The sequence below is a fragment of the Bos taurus genome, chromosome 7, assembly GCF_002263795.3.
Source record: "Bos taurus isolate L1 Dominette 01449 registration number 42190680 breed Hereford chromosome 7, ARS-UCD2.0, whole genome shotgun sequence".
NCBI classification, from domain to species: domain Eukaryota; kingdom Metazoa; phylum Chordata; class Mammalia; order Artiodactyla; family Bovidae; genus Bos; species Bos taurus.
Window position 1 is genome coordinate 51,673,686 of NC_037334.1, and position 23,920 is coordinate 51,697,605.

The following is a 23,920-nucleotide window of genomic DNA, read 5'->3' on the forward strand; positions in this document are numbered from 1 at the left end:
ATAGTAAGCAGAAATGGACATGATTGCTGTTCTTATGAAGCTTGCATTTTAGTGGTGGACATGTAACCCTAAATAGTTACACAAACTAATATGTGTTTGAAACTTAAAAAGGAGCAATTCGTAGAACTCTTTATAAGTTGATATTAGGAAAATTGATCTAGTTAAGAAGGTTCAGGATGATCTTCCTTGAGGACACAACACTTGAAACAATCAAGGATGAAAAGGAGCTAACAAGTGTTATAGGGAAGAGATAGCAGCTTAAGGAAAAGGGCCCTGAGACAGAAGGTAAATAGCAGTTGCTAAAGGGAGCACTTTCTTTCCAGTGTTTAGCTGATAGAATTCCAGTGTATAGTGTATTGACATGACTTTCTATGTCTTTCTGAGTAAGCTCTTCATGATGTGTATTCTGTTTTGTTTGAAGTTAATGGCCGGAATATTACATTTATCTACACTTGAATTTTCAAGTTCAAAATCCATTCTAAAACCACATTATTTTGGCATTGTCTATAGTTATGCATTCTTCATGTGTGTGTGTGTGTTAGTCACTCAGTCATGTCCAACTCTTTGCGACACCATGGACTGCAGCCGTCCAGGCTCCTCTGTCCATGGGCCCTTAGAATTAATAAAGAATGGTTGGAAGCTATTTTATCATTCATTCTTCTTGCTGGTAAACTTCCTAGGAAGAACACAATCTTTCTGCTATTATAAGACTGCTTCTTTTGCCTTTGGCTGTTCAAGCATTTAATTTTACTCTAAAAAAATCTGCTCATTTGTGTTTTTCTTTTTCCTTTTCCCTTTACTCCTGAAATACCACAATGTTTGACTGGTTTCTCACCTTTGATACAACTCTTACTGGCTTCTGATATGATGTGATCCTCATAATCACCTCATAAAATTAAGGTTCCTTTTTCAGAGTTCAGATGAATAATTAGGGAAACAGTATTAGGGAAAAAAAAAATGCAGTTATTTCTTTTTGGGAATCAAACTAAACATAAGTCTAATTTTTAATGGTTACTGTTTGGTGTGCAAAACTGAACTTGCTGTTAGAAAGTTACACTAACTAGTGTGGACTGAAATTAATCCTGTATTTTCCAGGATTTGAGGTAGGTAACAGCAATGGTACCCCACTCCAGTACTGTTGCCTGGAAAATCCCATGGACGAAGGAGCCTGGTAGGCTGCAGTCCGTGGGGTCGCTAAGAGTCGGACACAACTGAGCGACTTCACTTTCACTTTCCACTTTCATGCACTGGAGAAGGAAATGGCAACCCACTCCAGTGTTCTTGCCTGGAGAATCCCATGGATGGAGAAGCCTGGTAGGCTGCAGTCCATGGGGTCGAACAGAGTCGGACACGACTGAAGCGACTTAGCAGCAGCAGCAGCATAAGTGATTGCATTGACTGAGTATTAAATCTTCATTATTTCTTATGTCATTGCTACTAAGTATTTAAGATGGATGGTTAATGAATTGGCACTAACGGATTATTTTATGTCTCTTTAGGAGCATGAATCTGAAGGTGGAAGAACACCTTTAATGAAAGCTGCAAGAGCTGGTCATTTGTGTACTGTGCAGTTTCTTATTAGCAAAGGTAAAGAAAGTACAAATGAGAATTTTCAAGAAGCTGCAACTTCTGTAAAAAGTTCCTAAACTGTTGTAATTTATGTTAAAGCTACTTTACCTGTAGTCTACGTATTGAATTCTAGTCTCTTATTGCTGTATATTCTTAGGAAGCAGAGTTCATAAGGTACTTTGCTGGAATCTTTATTAGTTTCAAGTTTGAATTTTCATCAACCAAACAGTATATACTTACTCCCAAAAGTTGGAAAAGTCAAATGTAAAATGTCCAGCTATGTATAGTAGATACAGTATTGTTCAGCACTTAAGGCAGTTCTGCTGGAAATAGGGAAGGATAGAGGGGAGAAAGTCTACTACCATTGTTTATGGTTTATATAGTTAAGTCAGCTGTATTAACAGCTTTAGAAATAATCTCATGTTGCTAATGTAAGGATGCTTATTGATGTACCTTGCCTTTCCCAAATGTACTTTCCCCTCCCCGCTAAATGTACTTTAATGTAAGTTAGGATTAGGTTCAGCTGGGTAGTTTTGAAAATTAAATAATTATTAGTTTCCCATAGGTTTATTTTTCTTTCATAAAATAAATCTGGTATTAAGGAAGAAGGAGGACCAAACATTGCTGTAGTCTTATCTAATTGGATCCATTGGGATTTTAAAAGGTAGTTGAACTAAAAATAAAGTCTTTTTTTCCTGGCGATCAAAATTAACTTACCAAAAAAAGAGGCTAAGAAAAGATTTTGCATTTAGACTTTCTTTAGATTATATTGTACAGAGCTATTGAACAACTTACTAAATTGCCTTTTAATATATTCAGATGATCTTATGTCTTCTCTTCATATCCAGGTCTCTAACTTTTAAAATACACAATATGAAAAATTATATTTCTCTTAAGTATTGTTTCAAAAGTTCTCTACCTTGAGACCTGGCTATACTGCCACATTTTAGAAGTAGATCAAAAATGTCTTTAAACCAAGAGTTCTTTAACACAGTCCATTTTAAAATCGTGTTTAAATATGCCACAATGAAAACCTTTTTCTTAAAAGATGTCTTTGTGTGTGAGTCGCTCAGTCATGTTTAATTCTTTGAGACCCAATGGACTATAGCCTGCCAGGCTCCTCTATCCACGGAAATCTCCAAGCAAGAATTCTGGAGTGCGTTGCCATTCTCTTCTCCAGGGGATCTTCCTGACCCAGGGATCAAACCTGGGTATCTTGCATTGCAGGAAAGTTCTTTACCGTCTGAGACTTACACCCTAATATGCGAAGCAAAAGTTAACTAATAGCTATTTTTAAAAGTAAATGAAGAAATACTATAGGGTAGTTCTAAAGGCTGTACAATGCGGCAGGGAAGAATGCAAAGCTTTTTAGAAAGAGCATGGAGATGGCAGTAAGAACTAAAGAAGGGAGAAAGTAATTGCCCAAGTAAGAGTGTAGCCAAGATCCTGAAGTTTATGTGTCAAAAAAAAAAAAAAAAAAGTCTTTAAAGAGTTACATACAATGGTATTATTTGGTGCTCGTATATATGTTAAACTATATATATTTATTAATCTAGATTTTTCATCTTAGAAGTGGTATTGAATGAATGGACTGCAACAGTGTAGATGACTCTCACAAATATTATACTGAGTGAAAGAAGCCAGGCACAAAAAGAGTTCACTGTGTGATTTCATTCATATAAAGTTCAAAACCTAAAATCAGTTTGGAAGTCAGGATAGTACTTATCATTGGAGGGGTGGGTAGTGACTGAAAGCGTACACAAAGTGGGGCTTCTGGTATGTGGATAATCTGTTTCTTGATCTGGGTGCTGGTTACACAATTATGTTCACTTTGAGAAATATTTCAAACTATACGCGTATGATTTTTGTACTTTTTTATGTCTATGTTGTATTTCAGAAATGTTTCAAAAATCATATTGTCTGAGCTGGCTTTGCTAAGATTGCTTTTTTATTTTTCTTTGAAGGTGCTAATGTGAATAGGGCTACAGCCAATAATGATCATACAGTAGTGTCACTGGCATGTGCAGGAGGTCACCTGGCAGTGGTGGAGCTACTCTTGGCTCATGGGGCTGACCCTACTCATCGTCTCAAGGTATTCTACTTCAAAATAAGGAAATTATATATCATTATTAAAATATATTTCAGATATTTTAGTGCTTAATATTATTAATATTCATTACTGTTTAAGTTTTGATTTTATATGAGCTAAGAAACTAAATTTGTTTAGTAATCATATTATTAAAAGAAACTGACAATTAATTACAATATCAATTTTTCTCAGGATGGCTCAACAATGCTCATTGAAGCTGCAAAAGGTGGTCATACTAATGTTGTTTCTTATCTTTTGGATTATCCAAACAATGTTCTGTCAGTTCCTACCACAGATGTGTCTCAGCTTACCCCACCTTCTCAAGATCAATCTCAGGTAATATAAAATAGAATTTAAACTTATAAATATTCTTCAAATTGGAAATTTTGTTTAAAATTAGTCTTAGATAAAATAGGCTTATTTCTCTTTTAAAATTTGAATAAATCTTGTCCTAAATTCTTTTGAGATTTTCTTGAAAAGTACATGGAAATTTTTTAATTGTCTTTATTTACTGAAAATAGTGTTTGGTTTAAAAAAAAAAATGCACACTTAATACCATATAAGCATTCCAAGTTGTCCTTTTATTCAGCTAGGTCTTTAGAGTTGTTAACCAAGAGAAAGCTTTTCCCTTAGTACCTCCCAAGACTGTTAATTATCCTGGTTGTTTTTATTCAGTTGTTAAGTCATGTCCAACTCTTTGCGACCCCATGAGCTGTAGCATGCCAGACTCCTCTGTCTTCCACAAACTCCTGGAGTTTGCTCAAACTTATGTGCATTGAGTTGGTGACACTATCTAACCATCGTATCCTGGGCCACCTGCTTCTCCTTTTGCCTTCACTCTTTCCTAGCATCAGGATCTTTTCCAATGAGTTGGCTCTTCACATCAGGTGGCCAAAGTCTTTTTTGGCTTCAGCAGAAGTCCTTCCAATGAATATTCAAGGTTGATTTCCTTTAAGATTGACTGGTTTGATCTCCTTGTAGTCCAAAGGACTCTTAAGAGATATACTGGAAATACCTTTTCTAGAGATATTCTAAAGATAGCTACTCTTATCAACCAGGAAAGTGTGAGTGATATATGCACCAAAAATTCATTAATTTTTAAACCTACCTAAAAATACAGAGAGTATGTAGAGAGTATAATAAGTATACAAAGTTCAGTGATGTCTTAAGTTCTTTTCTACAACGATATCCTGAGAACTGCTAAAATACACTAATTTGGGAAATGTGTTGGATTTTTTTCTTTTGACCCTATAGAATTTGAACAAGGGTAAATTGGTCAGTTGATCATGTTACTTTTATTCCTAGCTATAATTAAAACCAGCAAGGCTGTCTCCTTAACAAGAGAGTGATATTAATTCCATTTAGCTTAAATCATGGACTATGTGTAGATTGCCTGAATTTGCCCTATCAGTATTCTCAGAAATTATTGCTTGGTAAACAATGCTGCTGCTCCTTCTTTTTCATCTTCCTTTCCCTCTTATTCTTTTAAAGAAACAAAAAAGTTAATTTGGTGGTATATGAAGAAAATCTAAAATAAGATCTCTGTTTCATTTGGTGGTATATGAAGAAAATCTAAAACAAGATCTCTGTTTCATGTATGGACCTTTGTTTTATTCTTTGGTCTGAGATCATTTTTTTCTGAGTTGATTTTTTAGGTTCCACGTGTGCCAATGCATACACTTGCCATGGTTGTACCTCCTCAGGAACCTGACAGAACTTTACAGGAGAACTCTCCTGCTGTTTTAGGAGTACAAAAAGGTTAGTTCTTGAATTATTTTCTTTAAAATGGGCATTTTTATCACCTAATGTATGAATTCATAAAGATACTTTCATGGTACACAGTTACTGTATATCTAGAATTGAGGTAGGTAATTCTGACAAATGCTAATCATCTTGTATACCATTTAAAATAGGAAAGACAGAAGTACTAGGAAAATGATTTATTAAAATGGTAACGTACTTCCAGGTGTAGTTTTCATCTGGCAATGCCAAAAATAAGCATATACCAAGTACTTCATTTTATTAAAGTAGCAAAAATGTATCAGGCATTCATTTTTCATTTCACAATGCTTTAGCTAAATAATACTATAATATGAGGAATGAAAATATGTGTTTGCTGTCAGTCAAGTCCTAGTATCATTGATGCAATTCAGTGAATGTCAATTTAAGAATTATATTTAGTTTCTTTCATGAAATCCATTTCACTGAATGGATTAACATCTGTCAGTATGTGAACATAGACAAATAACTATTAAAAAGTATATGAAAAACAGTCAAATGGAATATTGAAGAGGATACACTGTTTAAAGGACTCAAGTTTATGAGCTCTGTTTTTTTTCTGCTATATTTTCATTTGTAGATATAAAGTACCTTCACTTGATAATCATGTATGGTTGTCATATCTGAGTTCTCTGAAATAAATAGGTAGTATGTAAAGTATTAAAAACTACTACAGATAAAACCAACTTATAAGCATATTTCATCCATTATATGACAAGTTCTAGATGTTTGAAATCATAATCAAGTGTGTAAGTAGGTTTCAGTATCTTTAATACAACTTTTTTAAAAAATATAGCTTTAAGTAAAGTTGGTAAGGCGACTGTACAGCACCAAACAGAAACTTCTTTCAAATTTAATGTCAGTTTTAGTAATTTAGAGTATTGAGTGCCTTTACCAAGGATTACTTCATTTCTAAACTATTAATTTCAAAAATAACCTGCAGTCTCTCCAACTTAAGCTAATTCTAGCAGTTTTCCATTGGCTACCGAGCTATTCTAACTTCAGAAAATGAAGACTGCTATTTTTAGTCTTAAGAAATAAAAAGCAAATTAAGCATGTACTTGTTAAGAATCTGAGGATCCTAACCAGCTAATAGACTTTAGTAAAGTATTTGAACCTAAAAGCCTCAGTTTTTGTTGTTTTTTTGTTTGACTATATCCTATAGAAGACTGTAGTAACTTTGAGTAGGGAAATTCAGTACTACGTAAGAAATAATTGAAAAAATATTTATTGACACAGAGCCACAGAATAACCAAGAAATGAGCTAGGAAGGACACAGTATGTACAGAAAGGAAGTAAGGCATTTTAAATTTAGATCTACTATGTAAGTCAACTGAAATGTTTGGGTCATGATTTCTAAGTTGATACTTAAGTGAGTAATTGTATTTTTGCTTACTGAAATATCTTCTTATACTAATATCTACTTATTTTCTTCACTTTGATGTTTTATTACTTACTGAATAGTATTAAACTGAACCTACCTTTTACGGAATCTTTCATTTTACTAAATTATTAGGGCAGGAAAAATTAACACTTGTATCTAGACACTTGGCACTTGCTGTTGCCAGATACCAAGCGGTGTTGCCAACCCCAACATTTATTTTTGCAGGATGAAGGTGTAATAATGCGTTGTGTTTGAGTGCATCATAGAATATTATATGATTATAAATTAGGAAAAATAAATTGATGATGTAAAAGTACACCTGTGTGGATAGAAAAAGCTATCTTAAATTATTAAAGATATATTATTTTCTCCTTAATTTTTCTTCCTAAAATTTCTCACTTATGTCTCTGGAGAAGTTCCTTTGAGTGTTGAATTTGCTGTTTGATCCTTTTGTTTTTGTTTTTTCTAAGTCCATAGATATATGCATTGCATATGTAGCTAGGGATGGAGAGAGGATTCTTATTCTCTAGGACTCTTTTCCTCTTAGCAATCATCTTTTCAAGTTTATAACATTTTACTCCTATCTGAAGTCTTTATGCATATTTGCATCCTTTTAAAATATATTCATGCCCATAAGTCTTACCCAGGTGTTTTTTTATATATTCTACTCAAACATTCTTCTTTCATGTGCACCATTCGTCCAGGCTCCATCCATCTTGACTATAGTCTCCTGGTTTAGGCAACTAATTTCACTTATCCATTGTTAGTTGTCAAAGATTTGAGATCCTAGCTGACATTGATAGAGGCCTCAGAAATACCTTTATAAAAAAAGAAATGAAGCTGGGTAAGAGTGATATGCTCAGTTTCATAGCATTGTTTAGCTTTGTCATCTATAGTTATGAGTACACTTGGGAAAGGATATATAAGTAATATCAAACCTTTGTCTTTCCATATTTAATTTTTTAATAAATTTATTTATTTATTTTTGGCTGCACTGGAGGAGTCTTCATTGCTGCACATGGGTTTCTTTAGCTGTGGTGAATGGGGGCTACTCTAGTTGCGGCGTGCAGGCTTCTCATTGCAGTACTTTCTCTTGTGATACGCAGGCTTAGTTGCCCAAATAGGAATCAACATGTTCCCTGCATTGACAGGCAAATTCTTAATCACTGGACCATCAGGGAACATTGGTTCCCAGGGACCACCACCACCCAAATTTAATTTTGTAAAGAAATTTGTTGACTGAAGCCACTTCTTGCATGTAATTTATTTGTAGTAACTGATTCTACTGAGATCCTAAATTGTGAGTCTGATGATTCTATGTAGTTGTATAGCTTAGAACTAACTAATCTATTGCAAAACATTAAAATGATATCAAGATAAAAAATACACTTCTTTTGTGTGCACCTCAGTTCCTCTTGAGGAGTCATTTCTTTTCTCTGAATTCCTGTGGTACTTTATTGGATCTTCCTTCTGTTTATGGTCACTCCTGCACCTTCACTTCCCCTTTGAACTTCAAGTATGGAAGGTTGAGTTAATCATACTTAATTCCTGGACTTTGTCATCATGGTTCCTGTCTTGTTTTACTTTATTCCTTTTTATCCCTCTCTCCACACCCATACTTCCCCTTAGGCAGTCCTTCTAATGTGTTTAATTTGTAGATTTTTTTGTTCTTACAAGTTCTTATAAAATGTTCACTTCTTTATGTATATTTTAATTTACGCAAGTGATATTATGTTGTATGTCCTGCTTGGTTTTTACTTTTTTCATATATTATTTTTTCAACATTATTTTTATTTATTTATATTTTGCTGCACTGGATCTTCTTTACAGTGTTCAGGCTTCTCATTGAGGTGGCTTCTTTTATTGAGGAGCACAGGCTCAAGGTGTGCAGACTTCAGTAGTTGCAACATGTGGGCTTGGTAGTTGTGGTGCATGGACTTAGTTGCCCCACAGCATGTGAGATCTTCCTGGACCAGGGATCGAACTCATGTCCCCTGCTGTAAGGCAGATTCTTAAACACTGGACTACCAGGGAAGCCCAACAGTTTTTAAGATCTATCCATATGTCTACCTCTAGATTGTTTCTACCTATAGCATAGTGTTTATCCTGTATATCCTGTTTTTCACTTGTCCTTTCTCTCAGTGATGGGTACCCAAATTGTGTCTCATTCCCCACCAACACAGACAATGCTATGGTGAAAATTCTGGTACAGTCCCCTTATGGATCTGTATGAGAATTTCTTTGGGATAAACTCAGGAGCAGAATTGCCTGTCATAGAAAACCATAATGTTTATCTGACAAAGTACTATGAATTCACTCTCTAGAATGCTACAGCAGTTTACACTCCCACCAGCAATTGGTAAGGTTACTATATTTTACACCCCATTGCATTTCCATACCTGCCAATGCTTCAGTTTGTACATTTTTATCTCCCCTTTTAGACTGTAAGCTCTTTGAGGGCAGGGTTTATGTTGCTCGTCTTTGTATGGTCCACTGTGGCTTGCTTGTACTAGCTGTTAAATATTTGTTGAATAAGTTAATAAATGCCAGGATAAGAATATAGATTATTCTGAAGGCAAGAGAAAATTATTAAGAATTTTTAAGCAGAGTAACATTGTGTTTAAAGAGGATGTTTAAGAACTTAAGCCGGAGTATTCTAAATTGTAGGGAAAAGATTGAAAACAAATATACATGAAAAGTAAGCATTAGGTTAACATACTGCTTTATATCCCTGAGTTGTTTATTGGAGTAGGTAACATGAAAAGTTCTCAGTTTAATAGCAAAGCATTAAAATTATATAGAAAAAGTATATGTACAGTAAATGAGGTTGAATATTCCTCTGGAAGATTTACTAATAATATTCTGTAGTAGATTTCCATTAGTAATCATGGCAGTATGGATTTACATTTGCCCAAATTTAATAATATCTTTTCACATATAACTGCTTATAGTAAAAGCAGTTGATTTAATCTATTGGCATATAACACAGATACTCTATTTTTGGACACTTGCTTAACCTTGGTGGTTGTAGGTCATTCATTATTTTCCTTTGGCCATTATTTTTCTGTTTCCCAGAGGACTAATTGTTTAGACACAAAAATGATTAATAGAATTAAACTGATTTCTGTAGTAAACCAAATATTTGACAAGTATATAATCTACCTCATTTTCTCACTTCCAATAAAAAATAAAGGCCACATTCCAAGCTCTCTCTGTATCAAAGTTTCCTATTGGAAACATTTTTAATTAACGGAGGAAAAGTGAAAGTTGAGGAAGTAGGATAGAAACCACGCCAAAGAGATAAGATGGTAACTTCACCTATGTTCCTAAATATTTATGAAATCACTCAGTGCTACCAAATGAATAGATTTATTTATTTCTCTCTGACTGTACAAGATGTTTGAGGAAGAAGGAGCTCTTTTATATTCTGACATCTTACGCTGCTACTTTCCTACATACTGAAAACTTTGTTGCTAAAAGGACACTTGTTTAACATTCTCTCCTTTTCCTCCAAATTGAAGGAGTTGCTTCAGCTTCTAGGAATAATTTGTTTTTCACCAACTTGACTTATTCATGATATTATAGCTTTTATTAGTGCTTTGATATGTATCTAGGCAATCGCACACTTCTATGGTTACTGATATTCAGTCATTGGATGTTTGGGGAAGAACTGCCTTTTGTGCATTAATTTCACCATCCTCTGCTTTTCCTGCTGCCTAAATTTAGGGCTTTTCGTCTCAATTTCAGTTAAATACGTTACTCTTTTTAATCTTCTGCTCTTTGTATTTTGTTAACAAGTTAGAGCCATTTCTTTCTGTTACTATTCTCAAAATTCTTGTCTTATTTTGGATCTTACTATTTATATAAGATTTTAAATCTGAGAATGTCCAAAGTGGTCATAATTAATTACCAGTCTTAGTGTTGAACTCTTAACCTAGTTTTCTTAATCTTAAATACAAATTACATAGGAACTATACAAGGGTGTTTTAAAATAATGTTGGAGGAGCTTGCGGAACTTAAGAATTTACTCTGCTGATGTCATTGAATTTGTTACACAACTGAAAATTTCCTTGCTGAGCTTGCAGATTCTGTGGCAGTTAAACTCCTTTTTCCTACCATTAATTGTCATGAGGTACTTTGAACAAGTAAAGCAAACCATGGTTTCCATATAATCTTAAGGAAATAGGTAGAAAATTATCTTACAAGCTAACAGCTTTTGCTCTTTAAGGATAAAATCTCTTCCCACCACTTTGCTCAGATAGAAATATAAAATTGAATATGGGTAATTATCATAGTGATTTTGGAACTGTGATTGTATGACCTTGTTAAAGACAGTATTTAGGGGAAAATCTGTTAGGCTTTTTATGATAACATGTTGCAGTTATTTGAGCTACCTGCAGTTTTGAGTTCTAACAAAGAAGCAGTTAAATCTCTGATTGTTTTGTCCAGTAGTTTTGTCAATCTCTGGCAGTTCAGAGCAATTAAACATCTAAAGGATTATTTTTTTTTCCTTTTGGACCTAGGACTCATTTTGAATGCATTGGATGAGCTAGTTTTTAAAACTCTGAAGTTACATATGTTATTCATATATATTGACCACAATCCTTGAGAATAGACAACTATTTTTCACCTGTTTTTTTTTTAACAACTTTAATATTGCTTAATTTTCATACCATAAAATTCATTTAAATGTACGATCCAATGACTTTTAGTAAAGTTACAGAATTGTGTAATCATCACCTCCATCTAGTTTTGGATCCATCACTCCAAAAAAATCTCTCATGCTTCTTTGTGATCAGCCTGCATTCTCACGACTGTAATCCAGGCAACCACTATTTTCCTTACCTGTCTCTCTAGATTTGTCTTTTCTCTATAGATCTGATATAAATGGGATTGTACAATATATGGTCTTTTGTGCCTGGACTCTTCACTTAGCATAATGTTTTCAAGGTTCATCCATGTTGTAGTATATATCAGTAGTTTGTTCCTTTTTACTGTAGAATAGCCCCAGTTCTTCCTAAATAAGATTAAACCTTAAACTGGCCTCAAAGTGGTTATTATATATTTCTTCCATTTTATGTCCATGTGAGGATTATTGATAATTATTTTGCCTTTGGGGAGTAAGTTTAAGTGTGACTGAAAACCTTCACTTAAATGTATAATTATTTCATTTTTAATGTACACTGCCAATATGAGTACTCCTGTATGGGAAGTCTGATTTTCTCCCAGGTAATGTTCATTGTTTCTCTCATAGATTTTTACGTGAAGTATTTACTTAAACTCAGAATAATTGTCCTTTGTAATATAAGTTTAATACAGTGTTCAGGTAGTGAACTTAAACACTTATGGAAGTATTTGACTTAATTAATGAACAATTTAGAAGGTTATATCTTAATTAATTTCAACCTATATTTTAAAATAATAAAAGAAACATTTTGGTAATTTGAAAAACACTTTTCCCCACTTTGATCTACAAGTTATAATTTCTTGCAGTAATCTGTATGTACACAGTTAATATTGTAAAAAGAAAAATTGGTCAGTTAAGCTAACATTTATGATACCCTCAACATTATTTTGGTTCTGCTTTAGATTTTATGTTCTTTAAAAAGTCCAATTTAATAAGCAGAATTTTGAGATTCTTTCCTCTTTGATTTTCCTTTTCTCCCTACCCCTGTCTTGTTTTCCAAAATCATCCAATCCTAAATATTGCATTTTTTAAATTTAAAAAAGTCACATTTTTTTGAATTGGCAACATCCCTGTTTGTGCTATGTAAAATCGAAGAGTCTGGTCATTAGCTACAACTGGTGTGAATCTTTGAGCGTTCGTCTGCAGCGCTAGTTATATGGGTTTGGGAGGGAGGATGTGGGGGGGGTGGGGGTGGGGAGAGGGTGGGGATTTTTTTTTCTTTCTTCTTCTTTTTATTTTTATTTTTTTTTTTAGCATGGCACATTTTCAAACATTTTTCATGTGCTTAGGTACATCCAAGCAGAAGTCCAGTTCCCTGCAGGTAGCAGATCAGGACGTACTGCCACCTTTTCACCCATACCAGCCTTTGGAGTGCATAGTAGAGGAGACTGAAGGAAAACTGAATGAACTGGGACAAAGAATTAGTGCTATTGAAAAAGCACAGCTTAAATCATTGGAGTTAATTCAAGGTGAACCTCTGAACAAAGATAAGATAGAAGAACTTAAAAAGAACAGAGAAGAGCAAGTCCAGAAGAAGAAGAAAATACTGAAAGAACTGCAGAAAGTGGAAAGGCAGTTGCAGATGAAAACACAGCAGCAATTTACCAAAGAATATCTGGAAACCAAAGGTCAGAAAGACACAGTATCTCTACACCAGCAGTGCTCTCATAGAGGAGTCTTCCCAGAAGGGGAAGGAGATGGTAGTCTCCCAGAGGATCACTTTTCAGAGTTACCTCAGGTTGACACAATCTTATTTAAAGATAATGATGTTGATGATGAGCAACAGTCTCCACCATCGGCAGAACAAATTGATTTTGTCCCAGTCCAGCCTTTATCATCTCCACAGTGTAACTTTTCCAGTGAATTAGGTTCTAATGGGACAAATTCTCTTGAACTTCAGAAAGTATCAGGTAATCATCAGATTATAGGACAGCCTCAGATTGCTATTACTGGACATGATCAGGGGCTGTTAGTGCAAGAACCAGATGGACTAATGGTTGCAACTCCAGCCCAGACGCTTACCGACACTCTTGATGACCTGATAGCAGGTGGGTTAAGAAATATACCTATAATAATTTCTCTTTAATTTTTGTGCTCAACTTCTTTACACAACTTTCCAAAAACACCAACTTGGTATTTTTCCTTAGAACTATGTTTATAAAATCATTTCTTGAGGTGTTTTGGAAGTGACTTTAACTAAACTCAACAGCATTAAAACACAAAAGTGTGCTTTCCCTCTTCTTTTTCATTATTTGCAAAAGCAAAGAAATAAAGTTGTCATGATCCTTTATTTTAGACCTTTGGTATCAAAATCACCCTGTCTCATGTCTTGGGTAGGAGATCTCAAAATAGAATTTCTTTGCAGGCTTTAGAGATAATCATATAAGATTAGACATTTAATTTTCCTATTGGTGATTTTCATATTTGGAAATGAGAACTCTAAATCACATTGCTTTTCTTTATGATTTTATTAGATCAATTTAAACATTCTAATTAAAAGGGATATTCAGAAAAAAACCATAAGCATTCCATATTGTTAAAATGTGTGATTAGAAGATCTAATGTACATTGAAAGTATTGTCCATTTGATAATGATTTGGAGATTGGGCTTTTTGTAGTAACTGTCTTGATGAAAGCGCACAGACATCACACACACACTCAAACACACACAGAGGTAATCACCAAAGCAAAAAAGAGACCAGCCTTATAAACTTAAAGTATATGTTTCTGTTTATTGTTGTGTGGAAAATTACAACTAGATATGAAATGAGGTGCACAAGTTTACTTTCCCTTTCATTGTCCTTGCAGCAGTGGGAAAACAGTGCAATTAATCATTTACCTTCCTAAAGATGGCTGGTGAATGTATCACCTCCATGAGAGCGCAGTTCAGAAATGCAGCCAGAATGGCTGTTGACAGTGGATGAAGACCAAGAACTAAGATGTAGCTGGAGTGATATTCAAAGGCAGGCCAGTCCTCTGTCTCTTGATTGCAACATTTTTTTTTTCTTTACTGTTGTCTGTTTCTTCTTGTCATATTCTCCTCCCCTCCTCTCATCCCAGTTATGCTTTCCCAGTTTCCTTTCTTCTTCTGTGAGCCTTTAGTCTTCCTAATCTTTACTGAATCTTTTAAATGTGGAATAAAATTACTTAATTCAGGAATTTTATTGGGCATGTGTATGACTTCCAGTGTTTATTGTAAGAGTGCCTTTGAGGCTCCTCTGATATGTAATAGGTATCGCTGTGCAGAGGAGGAATGACTTAGTTTTCATAAAGAAAATTAAAATGCTAGGAAATGTTTTAAGGAGTTAGATTCTTTATTCTTTAATTTTATTTTTTATATCTTCAGCCCATAGCCACTTCACTCAGATTAACTTTGTGTTATTAGCATTGCAAGTTGTTATAAATATTGAATAACTTTATAGTTCATTTATGGTTCTGATTTCTAATTTGGTTAAAGCAGATATTAGAGTGTAAAGTATGATTAGGATTAATAATAATGAAACTCATGACCTGGAAGGAACATTTTTAAGACTTAGGGTTCTATAAATATCATTATAATCTTCCTAATTAAGTACTCCATTTGCAGTTATGAAACCCATATTACTGATCAGTTTAGTTTGTTGGAACTTAGGACCTGTCCTTTTATTTTTAAAGAATGGAGAAAACATCTCTAAAGGGTACTTGTAGGTGTTAACTTTATGGTAGTATTTAAGGCTATTTCTTGTGGAGGAGGTCAAATTCTGTTTATTCCACTGAAGTATTTGTTAAATTGAAGTGACCTTTTATAAAGTTCACATGAAACTTCAAAAAATCAGTTTAGAAAACATCTTTTAATTATATTTAACATTAATCTAAATGAATAAAATTTAATTTCTTTTAGACATTAATGTCTCCTGACACAGTTGGCCCACCATACTGTACAATATTCTTTTGTTAATAAGCTTTAAAGTATAAATCTGTCAATACATTAAAAATTATATGTTGCATAGCTTGTGGGATCTTAGTTCCCTGAACAGGGATCAAACAAACCCTGGCACCCAGCAGTGAAAGTGCAGAGTCCTAACCACTGGCTTGCTAGTGAAGTGAAGTGTTAGTTGCTCAATCATGTCCAACTTGTTGCAACCCCATGGACTGTAGCCTGCCAGGCTCTTCTGTCCAGGGAATTCTCCAGGATTGCCAGGGAATTCCCTAAAAATTATCTTTATTTAAAAGCTTTTCATTTTGTTGAAGCTTATATTTTAAAATATATAACAAAAAGGGTGACTTGCCTCAAAATTTAAAATGTTATTTTATTAAGTCTGAATTTCTCTTAATTTCTTAATTGAAGGTGAAAAAAATTAAATAAGGATGAATTAGGTAAATACCTAGTTCCATGATTATACAATATGTTAATATGTCAGTAAAATTATAGGTTAGGCCAAAGATGTAATTAATTTTACCTATATCAAATCTAGTTATCATGCCTTTATATGAATCATGCCTTATTAATAAAAGAGAATACATCTTAAGATTTTACTTTAGATAATGGCAGTAAGTTTTACTCTTAGAAGGGTTTTTTTATTTTTTGTTTTTCCCAGCACGCCAGGCATGTGGGACCTTAGTTCCCTGACCAGGGATTGAACCCTCACCCCCAGCATTGGAAGGCAGAGTCTTAATTAACCACCGGACCACTGGGGAAGTCCCAGGATTTTTTTTTTTTTTTTAACTGCTGTTCTATCTCAAAATATTTGTCATGAAAGCTAGTTAGTTAGATACATAATTTATTAATGTCATAACTTCACTAGTTGACTGACAGCAGTTTAGTATATAGTCTTAGATGTATCATACTTGATATAGTCCCAACCAGAATATATGTTTACTCTCAGATTGGAAACATGGTTCTTCAGGTCCATTTCTTCCGAAAATAAGTGCTGGGCTTTCGAGGTTATCATAATAGCAAGTGATTCTCAGTTCAGATGTCTAGAATAAAGGTCTAAAAATAAACAGCAATTTAAAGAAATTCAAAATAGCTTTGACCATTGAGCACTTCTAGAAACATCTAGCAAAATTTTCATTCTTAATATATAAAGTTCCTTAGTTAAAAAAAATCAACTAATACCTCTTTATTTACATTTATTGAGCACTTGCCATTTACCAAGCTCAGTGCTAAATGCTTTTATATATGTAATTTCATGAGCTATTTAGTAATACTAAAAAATAAGTCCATTTCCCATCTATTTTTCTGTTGAAAACTGAGGCTAATGGAAATTAAGTTGCTAGTTAAATGTTAAGATTCAAACTCAATTCAGCCAGGTTTAAGAACCTTAGATATAATATGCATGCATTTGATTCAACTGGAAGTTCTGAGTTTATATTTAAGATATTATTTTCTTAGAGTTCTAAATTGTATCAAATAACAATTTCCCTTGTTTTTTTTATGTTAAGATATGATTTGTATATAAGGTTTAACACAGTTTTGTGACTTTAGAACATTGCTAATGTTGTTGGCATCTTAATAGGCTCTCAACATGTACCAATTCAAAAGTATCTTGCTTCAAGCAATCTGGTGATAGTCAATTTAGGTTTTAGAATGAAGTAATTGGAAAATTATCTTTGAGGGAATTTACAATAAAATATCTTTAAGTAATCATTTCTTCTAGTAGATGTTAATATTTTATTTATAGATTGTTATTTATATGGAAATATTTAATATGGTTACTGTTACCTAAATTGGATTACAGTGATTTAATGTCTTAAGACCTTGCAACATTACTGTCTTCCATATTGCCTACAAAACTGTCTTAAATTTTATAAAGAAGTAAGTAAAGTATCACCCCATTTTAGGATAGTACATAAATTTAATTTGAATTATGTAGTGACTTTCATGATAATGATCTGTTTTGGTCATTTTCAGAGGCATTTTGTTCAGACGTAGGAAGCATTTTAGGATTTTTGAAATTGTTATAGTCCTGGTATAATTTTATCTTAATAAATCCTTTATTCCACATATACTTTTAAAATCTTTGCTATTTTCTAGTTTTATCTTTAGAACTTTTCATATGTAATTTATCCTTTTAATGTCACTTCTGTGGAATGTTTCTGATTGTCATTATTATAAGGAGGAAAAAAATGTTCCTAGGGTACTGCTGTACCAAAATGTACAATCAACGTAGCAACACTTTTTTGATAATAGAGCTGTTAAATGTACAAAAGTATTTTTTAAAAACCAACTCTGTAAAAAAAAGTCTTTTATACCATCACATTCTGACATAGCACTGTAGTCAACTATTTAAATTTTTTTGAATATCTGTTTTTCATAATCACAAAAAGAGATAGCATGAATAAATTTAACAACGATAGAAAAGTAATTCTTTATTAACGTGTTAATGATTATGAGACTGTTGTTAAAATCTTAGTGTTACAAAGGTGCTATATATCAAAGTTTAGTGTCTTGTTTCTGGAACTTTTTTCCAATCTTATCAGCTGTTTTGAGGGGGGCAGCAAAATACTATGTGCTTTTAATTCATTCAGTGACAGATTTTTAAAGCTTTGTTTTCATGCACATTCTTGTAAGGCAAAACAAATGTTTATAATCATTTTTATTTATAACCATACGGCTAAATATTTGTGTATATTTATGTGGTAACAGAAGCTGCAGAAATTCATATGATCAAGATGATTTTATATATATTGGTTGGGAGGAGGGAGGGACAGCTCATGTAGAAACATCCTTAAAATTTGCTATTATTTATAAAGAAGTAGCATACTACACTTAATCTTTCATACTTGTGGTCATACGTATCCTTGATTGGGATTCAGCCGTATCAAAATTCTAGAGAGAAAACATTCTCCAACCATTGAAATGCTTACATTTTCCTTTATGACTTATGTGTTTTTGATTGACTTTTAGCATGGGTAAGAGGAAGTTAATTGCCATCACTGAAACTTTGTTGTCTTTTTCTATATTATTGATTATATATTTTTTCTGAGTTTTTTCTTTCTTGAGTGAATTATAATGTTTTATTTTTCAATGCAGTGATTGATAGTAACTGAAGTCCTATAAAATATCTGATAATTACATATATTGGGCACTTACCGTACCAAACACTTGTTAAATGCTTCTTTTATACATTATCTCACAGACAATTCACAATATCCCTCTGAGATGGGTCCTGTTTCCCCCTCCATGGGGCAAACTCTTGTCTTTTATGAAAGAAAAGAAATATGCAGAGCCACAAAGATAAAATTTCATTTAATTCAGTTTCAGACACTAGATTTTGAGGTCCCAAATAAAAGTTCCAGTGTTCATTTTTAAAGCAATTTGATTTCAGACACTGATTCATTTTAGCAAATTTTCAGAGTAAATATTGAATTTTAAAAATACATACTCTCTGTTATTTATGAGAGAGATACTCTGACTTGTTCTTTCCCTTCTTCTACATCTTCTATTTTTCTTCTTCTTTTTTTAAAATTTGCATTATTTTCAGGATATTTTTATCTAATTGCCTTTTATAAACTAAGATTTACAATTCTTTTTTTCAATTGGAAACTATTTTCTTCCTACTGACACTGTAAAAGGCTGCTATTTCTTCTGTATTCACTAAATGCCAGGTACCATGCTCAGTATTCTATTCCCAACAACCTTACAATGGAGGTACTATATTTATCATCCCATTTTACACATAAGGAAATTGAGGTTCTGAGAGTTTAAATTACTTGCCCAAGATCAGAAAGTCATTGGTAGAACTGGGATTCAAACATATGTCCATCTGACTCAAAAGCTTGTGATTTGACTACTACATTGTATTACTGCTATAGAATATTCTGTTTTCTGTGTTTTTTTGTATACAAATGACTTTACTTTTAAGTAGAATTCAGCAATATGAATATTGTTTTTCAGCTGTGAGTAGCAGAGTGCCCACTGGCTCAAACAGCTCTTCTCAAAACGTAGAATGTCTTACACCTGAACCCTGTTCTCAGTCTCCAAGCAATGTGGCTTCTCAGTCTATACCCCCTGTGTATCCTTCAGTTGACATTGATGCACATGTAAGTAGACTGCTTTATTTATATTTATTTTTTGCATATTCCAATTTTCTTTGGAAAGGAAAAGATTCATTGTACATTAATTGTGGAAATTAACATTATTTGCTCTTCAATCAATAACCCCACCATAAACAGAAAAAAGTTTAATTCTTTTTTTTTTTCCTTTTCCTAGACTGAGAGCAATCATGACACTGCATTAACCCTAGCTTGTGCAGGTGGCCATGAAGAACTTGTATCTGTACTCATAGCACGAGATGCTAAAATTGAACACAGAGACAAAAAAGGTAAGAAGTGTTAGAAATAAAGTCTTGAGTGTCAGAAAACAATTTCTTTTTCACTATGGGTAAGTAGTTCCTGGACTATTTAGTGGAAAGATGGGTTAGCATATTTCAATTAAGTATATCCATATTTGTTCATCTACAGAGCCAAATTATTATTCAGAAATTCAGGGAAGTACAGCAAGTTGTGTTTGCTTTTTCCTTGGTCCAAAAGTAGAGCATACAAAGGTATCAAAGTTTATTATGATTATAAGCTGGAATAGTTTTCTTTGACTTAGCATTTTCTTTTTATCAAGTATTTATGGGGTTTTGTCAGTAACAAATTAAGGTTTAAAGCAGTTTTATGTTAAATGATTTTAAGTATCTGTCCTAAAGATTTTTTCCTCCTAAAACAATAGAGAATTAAAAAACAGTGGCTTAATAAGTAAAAAACACAAATTTGACTGAGATTTTTATTTTCTGATTTAGGTTTCACACCACTGATCCTGGCAGCAACAGCAGGACATGTTGGAGTTGTTGAAATCCTTTTGGATAAAGGTGGAGACATAGAAGCACAATCTGAACGAACTAAGGATACTCCTCTTTCATTAGCATGTTCTGGTGGACGTCAGGAAGTATGCTGATGTTTATTTTCACTTTGTAAACATTTTATTTGTATTTTAAATATGCATGTGCTTAGTAGTTTAGCTACATGAATAAAACTTGCATGCGTTTTGAGATATTCTTTATATTAAATTTAGTGAGAATAGTAAATGTCCTTTTAAAGAATCTATTCTGAATGGAGCAAAATCGTAACACATGAAATGCAAATTTGTCACTTAATAATTGAGGAAGTGAAAGAGTAACAACTTGTTATTTCAATATAATTAGGATTTCATAGGTCTGAATTCCTTGATATAAAATTGAATTCATTTATCTAGTACTGGTATTTGAATATTTACTATCTGATTAAAATGTTAGATATTTAGAGAACTTAAAGAAGCACAAAGATTTCTTTGTGCTTCATTCATTATAAGATGAACCCTTGGTGTAAACTAGATTTCTCTGTTCCTATTTTACTTTGTAGGTGGTAGACTTGCTGTTGGCTCGGGGTGCAAATAAAGAACATAGGAACGTGTCTGATTATACACCGCTGAGTCTAGCTGCATCTGGAGGATATGTTAATATCATTAAGATTCTGCTTAATGCTGGGGCAGAAATTAATTCAAGGTATCTATCACCTGTTCATTTTATTATTCATGATTAATAAATTATGACCTTAGAGTTAAGTGTTTTCCCCTAAATATTTAGACAGATGCCATTTTTAAGCAAGATAATACTAAAATTGCAAGGCCAACAATTATTCCTATAGTAATCAGAGCTTATTTCAGCTAACATGGCTGTTTTCAAAGAGGTTTCATTTCAGAAAACTGTTATATATAGTTAGAAATTTATAGCCTCTGAATAGGGGTTGTGTTTTTAATTGTGAGATTTTCCTAATTATGAGATTTTCTAATTTTGAGACTAAACAAATAAAATCTATTCTTTGGTGTTAGAAAGCTTTCTTTTCACTGAAACTTTTACATTTTTTATGTTCTCTCTGCTTTTAAAAAAACAACAGGCAACATATTATTTTAATTTTCTGAGCACATTTCCCCCCTTAGGACTGGGAGTAAACTAGGTATTTCTCCCCTGATGTTGGCTGCAATGAATGGACATGTTCCTGCAGTGAAACTGCTGCTTGATATGGGTTCAGATATTAATGCCCAAATAGAGACCAATCGGAACACAGCTCTCACCTTGGCCTGTTTCCAAGGCCGAGCGGAAGTAGTGAGCTTGCTTCTGGACCGAAAAGCCAATGTTGAACATAGGGCAAAGGTAAGCATTTTATAACTTGTCAACTACTTCAGACATATTTCTAATAGAAAGAGCATAATATAACATAGCATAGCACACTCAAATTGAATGTGCTATTTTAAATTTTTCTAAGTTAAAATTAGGAAATTCCTGCCCCAGTGCAGGATTGTAGAATAGTGCTATCCAGTGGTCGTTGACACACTGTCACCATTCCTAACTTTATTAAGGACAGCTAAGATCTCCTTTAATGAGACAGGTGCTTTACCATTGGTAAAAATCTCAATCAAAAATTACTTTATAAATTACAAAACTGAGGGAACTAAAATTGAGGCAACTATAATCTGCTTGTAACAGATTATGACAATTTAATGACAGTGTAGCATTTAGAAAGTAGGAGTTAGTATGTCAGTGTTTATAATTTCTCTTCTTAGCACTATTAGGTACTTAGACCCCCTGAAACATGTAGCTTATGTATAATTCTTTATAACCAGACAATGGTCAATTTAGTAGTCATTCCAAATTGAAAATGTCTGAATGAAAGTCTCTTATTTTTTCCCCTGATTATCACTTTTTTATTTCTTAAAAGAGACAGTTACTGTCTCATGTAGATTTATAATAACAGAGATGTTATGAACTGTTTTTTATTACCATAAGGTAGTATAAGTTAATTTAGTCTAGCATGTCTTAACAGAATCTAACAATTTTCACTTGCTATTTTAGTAAAGCTTAAGAGTGAATTTTGCTTAGCTCTCTTGGGAGAGAAAATAAGAAATAGAATCCACTTATAAGTCATTGTTTCAGTCCTTTAAAGAAATCAATGTAATTTACCCACATAATTTTTTGGTTTAAACAGACTGGTCTTACCCCCTTGATGGAAGCTGCTTCTGGGGGATATGCAGAGGTTGGAAGAGTTCTCCTAGATAAAGGAGCAGATGTCAATGCCCCCCCTGTGCCTTCCTCAAGAGACACTGCTTTAACAATAGCAGCGGACAAAGGTCACTACAAATTTTGTGAGCTCTTGATTAATAGGTAGGTAAATTTTATATTTGTAAAAATTTCCTATGATCCCTTTCACTTTTCAGAGCCTTTACAGTTAATAAAATTGTTTTACTTTATTTGACATTTAAAAGAACAGAGTATTTGCTGCTTTATAAAAGAGAAAAGATAAATTAGAGAAAAAAAGGAAAAGTTAGCCACTTCTCATAGGAAGCAAGCTATACTAACATTCTTTGATTTGTACAGGGGAGCCCATATTGATGTTCGTAACAAGAAGGGAAACACACCACTTTGGTTGGCATCCAATGGTGGTCATTTTGAAGTGGTGCAGTTGCTAGTGCGATCAGGTGCTGATGTGGATGGAGCTGATAACCGGAAAATCACACCTCTTATGTCAGCATTTCGAAAGGTAACTTGATGTGGACAAAAATGACAGAATTTGTTTAAAACTACTGAATTTTAAGTTGAAGTCATAGGAGAAAGATAAATTGGTCTTGAGGAATTGACGCTGTTTCTATATACACACCCCTGCTATCTGTACTCTCTTTATGGCCAAATCTAAGAGCTGTATGGTAGTTCCCTATAAGCAACTTTGCTGTTAAATAACTTCATATCTTGAAGAGTTTTGTTATATTTTTGTACATAAAACATGAGATTTCAGGGCAGATATTACGGGTAGATAGATGTTTAAGAGGAACAAAAACAAGTAGACTCTCATAAAAATTTATTATACCTCCTGTATACATTAAGGTTTACTTCTCTGCTGTATATTACAAAGCTTTCCCATTAAAATTGTGATAGACTATAAACTACTTAACATGGCTTACAAAGCCCTGTATGATATGGCTCATGCCAGCCTCAGACCAGTCATTTCTACTGCCGTACCCCTTTGCTCACTACACTTCAGCCACTGGCCTAGAATTCACTAAAATTTTAACTTCCTGAGGCCCTTTGCTCACTTTCTTTTCCTGAAATATTCTTTCACTTGCTTTTCACCTTGCTCACTTCTCGTTATTCTTTACGTCCACTCCTTAAATATAATTTCTCAGAAAGTCCTTTCCTAACTTGCAATCTGAAAAGTTTCTCTTGTTCTGTTTTATAGTTCACCATTATTTTCTTATCTCATTTTGTAATTATACATGCAAACATGTATTAGTTTTTTAATGCTCCTCTCCCCAGTTAGGGGCTTCCTTTGGTGGCTTGAATAGTAAAGAATCTGCCCCAGACCCAGGTTCAATCCCTGGGTCAGGAAGATCCCCTGGAGAAGGAAATGGCAACCA

At 33.4% G+C, this 23,920-nt stretch overlaps 1 protein-coding gene across 5 annotated transcripts in view; it reads left to right on the forward strand.

Moving 5' to 3' along the window:
- ANKHD1 (ankyrin repeat and KH domain containing 1) overlaps window positions 1-23,920 on the forward strand; it is a 105,269-nt gene that overhangs the window by 62,755 nt on the left and 18,594 nt on the right. For all 5 annotated transcript variants that reach the window (XM_059888754.1, XM_024995216.2, XM_024995217.2 and 2 more), the window contains 12 exons: window positions 1,500-1,587; window positions 3,534-3,661; window positions 3,851-3,994; window positions 5,314-5,416; window positions 12,798-13,556; window positions 19,388-19,533; window positions 19,703-19,814; window positions 20,277-20,422; window positions 20,875-21,017; window positions 21,452-21,665; window positions 22,498-22,673; window positions 22,887-23,049. In XM_059888754.1, coding sequence (XP_059744737.1) covers window positions 1,500-1,587; window positions 3,534-3,661; window positions 3,851-3,994; window positions 5,314-5,416; window positions 12,798-13,556; window positions 19,388-19,533; window positions 19,703-19,814; window positions 20,277-20,422; window positions 20,875-21,017; window positions 21,452-21,665; window positions 22,498-22,673; window positions 22,887-23,049 — 2,322 coding nt within the window. The remainder of the gene's footprint in view (window positions 1-1,499; window positions 1,588-3,533; window positions 3,662-3,850; window positions 3,995-5,313; window positions 5,417-12,797; window positions 13,557-19,387; window positions 19,534-19,702; window positions 19,815-20,276; window positions 20,423-20,874; window positions 21,018-21,451; window positions 21,666-22,497; window positions 22,674-22,886; window positions 23,050-23,920) is intronic.